The sequence below is a fragment of the Haemaphysalis longicornis genome, unplaced genomic scaffold, assembly GCF_048455015.1.
Source record: "Haemaphysalis longicornis isolate Haplotype H1 unplaced genomic scaffold, Haemaphysalis longicornis Haplotype H1 scaffold_5, whole genome shotgun sequence".
In the NCBI taxonomy this organism is placed as follows: Eukaryota; Metazoa; Arthropoda; class Arachnida; order Ixodida; family Ixodidae; genus Haemaphysalis; species Haemaphysalis longicornis.
This window is the reverse complement of record NW_027526385.1, coordinates 143,709,119-143,716,445: the sequence shown is the minus strand read 5'-3', so window position 1 is coordinate 143,716,445 and position 7,327 is coordinate 143,709,119. Positions and strand designations below refer to the sequence as shown.

General features: G+C 43.6%; 1 protein-coding gene across 1 annotated transcript; it reads left to right on the top strand.

Annotated features, from left to right (window-relative positions):
• Nucleotides 1–3,252: 3,252 nt before the first annotated feature.
• On the top strand, nt 3,253–6,922 carry LOC144139921 (alpha-(1,3)-fucosyltransferase C-like). Its single transcript, XM_077672146.1, has 2 exons — nt 3,253–3,422; nt 5,884–6,922. Exons 1-2 carry the CDS (start codon nt 3,253–3,255, stop codon nt 6,920–6,922), a joined length of 1,209 nt encoding a protein of 402 aa, XP_077528272.1.
• Nucleotides 6,923–7,327: the final 405 nt, after the last annotated feature.

Sequence of the window (7,327 nt, the reverse complement as noted above, 5' to 3'; positions counted from 1 at the left end):
GTCCTGGCTGTGGGGGTACTCGTCAAAGAATGCTACACATGAATTTTAGGCGTCTCGCTATTCAAAAACACTGCCAGCATCAGTACGACAACTCAGCCCTAGTGGCAGGGAATATGAATCTTGTACACTAGAGACAGCGTCGACAGTCAAATCCCGTGACGGCGAACCCCACAAACCAATTGCTCAAATTTACGAATCTTTTAGGAATCCCTACGCGACTGCCTCTTATTCAATCTAAAAATATTTCCGAATTACGGATCTCAATATAGCGCACATTTCAGAAAAACGCACGTAATTTCTTTTCCTGTTTTAATTGAGGAACATCAGTAGTACGAATTCGGCTATAAGTAACAGCGCCGGAACTATCGCGTGCAATAGAAACCGCCGTTTTTCTACGTATTCCCGGAGTGCAGTAGCTTTAATCAGCACCATATCGAGCGCGAACAGCTAGCGCCAACATAAAGATGTGGTTTCATGTGGAATGGCCTAGCAGACCTAGCCTAGTTTGTCTCTCTTCTCTCTCGTTGTGTTGGGTGTTGGTGGCCGGTTAGTTGTTATTCAGGCTAATTAGATGTGCGGGCAGGTATTTCTTTGTTGGGGATAGTTTTATGGCGTTGTTCTGGCGAGATCCATAGATGAGAACAGCTGGCGATAAAGCAAAGAACAAGCTTGTGCAGGCATCAACTTTAGTGACGATGACGACGCGAAAGGTCACGACTGCGGTTCACCGAGCACAGAAGGAGATGAGACCGGGTCGAACATTTATCTTTTATTTCATATGAACAAATCATCCCGCACGTTCTTTGCTCGCTGCAGTGGCATACCCGATAAGGTATTGTGGAAGACAGAATATGTAAACGCGTTCCCGATCGGTCGCGCGTGCTACACGCGCCATAAGAAAATTATTGATTTATATCTGATGAAGCAGCTTTGAAGTGAGCGCAACATGTTTATTTGATAGTTTGCCTGTATGCACACGCTTCTATTGCGATGCTTTATTTTGAGCACTGGCTTATAAGCGCCAGTTTTTTATTTCAAGGGTATTTTGAAATAACGAACGGTTTTTCGAAGGTCCCGCGCGATTAGTTATGTCGAGATTTGACTATCACCGAACCGTCATTTTAGGCACAGGCATAGTCAGCGCGAGACTTACATGGAGCTAAACGACATTTCGGAGGCACTTGTGCATTTGTTTTATAGTTTTTGCTTTGCGGCTGCGTGACATGGCAGCCTCATGATGCGTCGTTTATCCTATCTGGATTCGGTGCGAGAATTCTGCTCTCCTGGGAGCACCGCGGCTCCAAACGGCCGACAGAGTCGTAATTTGTGTCGTTCGTTTGAAGGAAATCTCGTGCTCATGAATAGTTACTTAGACCTTTCTGCGCTTAAACTGGTGCGTCGTGCTACATTTTCGTACCCTGTTACAGTTCAGCAAATAATTAGATTTCGCTCACCCGAGATCCAAATATTACAGCTACATTTGGCGGAATGTGGCCTAGCACTGCGGAAAGAAATCTACGTGTCTCCTTTTTCTAGAGAAGTGAGGCGTCTTATTTCTGGAAGTGGACAGGGGAATATTAAATGCTGAAAGGGTATGAACGAAACTAATGCAGTTGTGCTGAAAGGTTCATCTAACGCATTCAATATGTCATTCCTACCACGTGCCATCAAAGAATGGAACACGCTGCCAAACTCTGTTGTCCGTTAACACAATCCGGCCAAATTCAAATATTTGTTATCTAACCTCAGTCTTCATTTTCATATAACCCCCACGAATTGCCCCTGCTGCCTTTTCTAGTTTATTATTATTTTGGTTGTAGTTAAATTCTCAAATTAAATTTGTTGTATACATTTTCTATATGAGCCGTGTATCAAACCGTATTTTCCTTGTGCCACATATGTACTACGATGACTCTGGCCCCACCCCCTCATGTAATGCCCCTCTGGGGTCCTTAAGTGTTTAATAAATGATGATGATGAAACGTCTCGCAATTCTTAGGCCTGCAAAGGTGTGTGGGGCTTCGTCAACAAAGTTATTCACAAGAGATATGAAAGAAGTGCAGAAAACTGCAAGTGTGGAATGCGGACAGTTGAGTGGACGGGAAGAAGCTAAATAATTTGTACATACATTATTTATATATTTCCGAAGTGATACACTTATTGATAACTTTCCGGATTCCTTGTACTTTTTGGTTTTGGAAAGATGGGCAGTGGAATCGGCTGCTCATTTTATTCGGGCGCGTTCTCCAGCCGATGTGTCGGTGCACGTGCGTAAATCATGGAGGGTGATCAATGCAGGGTGATCAAACCTAATTCGACAGGTTTCTTAAAAATTATGAACTTGAATCTACGTGAAGGCGAACTCTACAGTGAGGCTATGCGCGGATGGGGACACCGATTGAAGTGGTAAATATTGATTGGCGGAAATTAAAAAAAAATTATAGTGGCTGCAATAGGAGGCATGTATGTTTTGAAAAGATAAACGCAATCGTGTTTCTACGCAGTTTCATTTCGCAGAAATATTCTTGTGAAACCATGCGCCAACATATCCAACTACGAAGTTTAATTGATGTTCGCATGATTACGCATGCAAGACAGTGCGGTGTGGCGAAAGCTCCTCCCTTTTGTGACGTGCCTGCTCTGTACGGTGTTTAGTTTGACAACCGGGTGGAGACATAGAAAAAAGTGATTAGTGGCACCCTTTCTGCCTTGGCCCACGTTATCGCAATCTCTAGTATGCGAAACAGCTGAACCAAAGAGAGGAGCTTTGCGCCGGTAACACTATCTAGCATGCGGAATCATGAGAACGGCAATTAAACTTCGCAGTTCAGTATCTCGGAGTGGGGATGCGATAGAAGAATTCGGAAAAATTATACTACGTAGAAACACGATTGCGTCTAATTTTTTTAATCTAACATTCCTTCTTACTGCAGCCACTTTAAAGTGAATTATTATATTTTAGTGAATTCAGCCACCGACATAACAATTACCACTTCATTCAGCCACCGACATAACAATTACCACTTACCCTGGGCAAGTAACCTCACTGCAGAAGTGGTGTTCACGTAAACCTAAACGCCTAATTAAAAAAAAAAATCCTGTCGACCTAATTTTGATTACCCTGTATAACGACAAGCACTGAAGTTGCACAGATTCATTTTTCTTGACTGCGCCAGTTGGCTTTGTTGTGCATTTCAAACATTTAGTGTATACAGCTGATCACGGTCTAACTTTCCTGCAGCCTCGCCCAAAATGGAGTCTCGGCGACGCGACGTGGCTATGCTGCAGTTCAGTACACTGCTCGTCGTTGCTCTGCTGACCGCCTTTCACCTCCCCACGATTAAAATTTCACCTTTAAAACACTTGAATGTGACCCGTCCCCGGCTCTCTGAACTCGGAAATACATCTGGTGGACTCATTGGGTAAGTGTGTTTTCCACAAGGGTTCTCACTATATTCTACGACAACGAGCAAAGATGTAACATTCATGGCGATATAAAAATAGCCATAAAATTGAAATGCATTCTTTCTGGAACAAGAGTGTCAAGCCATACAAAAAACCAGTGACGAGTCTGCCAGCTTTTATTAAGGCATTCAGGGTGTTCTTGCTTGATATACCAATGCGTTAGGCTAGACGCATCGTAAAAAAAATCTCAGAAAGAAAGCATGCTGTCAGCTGGAGGACCGAAATTACCTGAAGTCCTTGGCGAAGGCAAATGTCCAGTAAAGAAACTGAAGTGCCGCTTTATTTACAATGCAGTATTTTTTTTAGGATATTTGTCCTTTCGCCACGGAGCTGCAGTTTTGTTTGTAGATTGTTCCTGACTTCAATCGGAACCACGGTTGTAAGGACTATAATTTACAACACAGAGTTGTAGTAAGACTATCTTAATCACGATCCCATGAGCAGACCGGTACAATACGAGATTTAGTCCTTAGTCGTGCAGAAAGGCATACGAAAAACTTTTCCATATAATTAGCCATGTTGTAAGAAGAGTACAAGGAAAAATCCCAATGCACAAGCGACCTTCCTAACATTAGGAGGATAATGCAACCATGTGAGGATAGTTCCTCAACTCTTGACACTAAATAAAGTGGAATGCTTTCTGATAATACCTTAACGGATGAGCATAGTGGTTGAAAATATACATTCAAAAGTAACACGAATACTCTTGAAAACTGCCCTTTGCCGCGTGCTTTACCGGAGCGGCTAACGTGGGACTGCTGAGGTGGCTCGTAGCCATTCACAGAAATAAAATGAAGGCGTAAAGAGGTTACCTCAGCGCATCAAATCTATCGACAAAAACCCGTACTTACGGCACTTCCACGGCTATCTCTGCTTCAACGCTCCTAAGGTTCCCTGTGTCAATGGAATTGACCTGTGCGTTCGGCGTTCCAATGACTTTCAAGGAATAATGCAGATGCATTAGTTTAGCGTATTGTTTTTTTCTTAGATAAATAAGTAATAAGGAAATTGCAGGTTTGGTGGCTATGTCGCCCTGCAATGCATTTTCTATTTGAGACAAGCTCAAATCGCGCAGACGAAGGAAGAAGGCACAAAGAAAATTTCTGCTAACGCGGCAGCTGACCTTTGAGTGTGGCCACATAAAAACGACACAGCTGAACGGTATGGATTTTGCTAGATTCATCAATTGAAGACGGTTTTGCTCTATCTCCCTAAAGGGCCCTAAAAGCATTTTGAGCACACTAAATGAACCACCGCAGTCTTTTATTTGGGTGTTAAAGTTTCCTGTGCCATGTATAACTTTTGTACGAGTAGCTGCAAGCCCCCACTTTGCTTGCAAAATTTGTCGCCCTATTCCCAACCTTTTCGGTGCGTTTTGTGCACCGCCATTTAAATAGATTGTACCTCATCGATTCTCCCATGTACGTCGCGAAGAAATTCCCTCCAAATAGAAGCGTGTCCTGACCAGTGTCGGCGGGTTGTGCCCGTACCTTTTTTTAGTATTCCTTCATGCAGAACGGTTAAACGCTATTGTGTTATCCCATTATTGCCTTCTTCACTGTATTACCACACTTCTTGATAACACCCGGTAACACTGTGGCGATACGACGGAACACCAAGGCGACGCCGACTTCCGAGCTCGCAGAGCACGTTTTCACAAGACGCCGACAGTGAAATTAACACGTTGACCGATCGAAGGTCCGTGCAGTACGCTAGCTTGCTCACCAAAGATGCCAACAAAACCGGTAGGCCAGCGGGTCGTCTAGAATCCATTGAGAAGCAAAAACTGTGCGCCGAAAACTTTTGTGCAGCAGTGAATGTGGCTGATTTTTTTAGTTTTAGAGTGTAATAAACAAAGTAAGGTATGTGACCCCATAAAACTCAACAAAAGTGCAAATGAGATCCGTATTTTGGCTTGCGATGCTTTGAACGTGCGTTTTGCAACGTTGTTTCTCCGGAGTTGCAAATTTCATAATCGTTTGGGACCGGCGCAGTCGTATAAATTATACAGTTTGTTATGTGGAAAAAACTAGCTACAGAATGTAATTTAATTACGAAAGAATCAATACTAGAGAAAGAAACGAGCGTAAATGTAAAAATGGGCGCCACGATTCAGAGAACTATGCTGCAGTAGCGTTATTCAAGTAAGGTTTACTTTACCAGACAGTAATTCCTTCGTACCGGTATGATATATTGATATACCACACAGAGAGTGGGCCTGGTTTAAACGTTATTTCTAGTATATCTAGTATACAATTATTTCGATAAGATTGATTTATCTGATTATGTGAACATGCAAGTTTTTTCAAAGCCTCTTTCTGGACCCATTCAAATTTTTGCCTTGTAAGTCTGCCTCCATGATACCTGATTTTCGGAATCAAAATAACGTTTTTGTTTTGTTTCTCTCACGGACTATAGATGGAAGCCGTTCTTCGAGCGCACCGACAAACTTGGACAGCCTGACAAACCACGGATTCTGTTCTGGACGACGATATCCGGCTGGTGGGGTTATTCTGGACTCAGCGAAAATGGAACTGCTGAACTGGCCTATTGGACGGCAAACCCTGAGTGCACACATCGCTGTTATATAGCAAATGACCGGCGTACAATGGCCGTAAGTGATGCCATCGTCTTCTACTACTCCGACCTGAACGCCTCTGACGTGCCTACTCGAAGAGCGCTGGGTCAGAAGTGGGTGTTCTGGTCACTGGAGCCGCCCACGAACTTTGAGATGCGGCCGCTTCTTTCCTGGAGGACCGCTATAAACTGGACCATGACATACAGGCTTGACTCGGATGTTTTGGATACGTACGGAAGCGTTAAACGAAAGGCAGCACCAGAGTCGTATTCCATTGACCACATCAGAAAGATATGGATGCAGAAGGACATTATGGCGGTCTGGCCAGTCAGCCACTGCAATACATTCGGCCAGCGAGAGAACTTTGTCGAGGAGCTACGCAAGTATGTTCGGGTCGACGTTTATGGAGACTGTGGCAACTATACGTGTCAGCCCCGTGGCTCAAAATGTCATGAAGAATTTGCCCGAAAATACTTCTTTTATTTGTCTTTCGAAAACACTGTATGCAAAGACTACGTTACAGAAAAGTTCTACTTGACCATTCAATTTGACATAATTCCGGTGACCTTTGGGGGTGCAGACTACAAATCTTTCGCCCCACCACATTCCTACATTGACGCTCTTGCATTCAAGACTCCGAAGGACCTCGCCGACTATCTTAAGCATGTTAAACGAGACTTTCGTTTGTACAGAAAGTATTTTGCGTGGAAAGGACTCTATGACGTGAAGCACTGGGAGTACTATACCTACTGCAACCTTTGTGCTAAGCTTTATAGCACCAGCTTTAAGGAACAATCGGTGTACCCAGACATTGTTCATTGGTGGAATAACACGTCCCAATGCCGTGCCTGGAACAACCATACCATGAAACTGTCATGACCATTGTGGTGAAGCGGTGATTGCAATAAAAGTGAATTTTGAGGATACAAAAAATGCTTAAATGTTTGCTGAACTCAAACATACCTGTCCCGAATACAGAATCCTAACGTTACGTGGTAGCGAAACCAAATGTGTGTACTGAGCAGAACTTCATGGACCTTGATGTGGTTATCAAGCCAAAAACATAAGGCGTCAGCTTGCAAAGTCGATTTGCTATACATTTTAGGCATTATGCGACACAAAATTTACCTGGGATACTTCTCTAGCCCACAAGACGAACAATGTTGTGTGCAGAGAGATCTTGTGATGCCGCTCGAGTGGCTTAGGAGAGGCGGCGTTAAGCCATGTGTTGTGAAATGTCTACTCATGGCCCTCTATATGACTTAAAAACATAACATCCCCAGG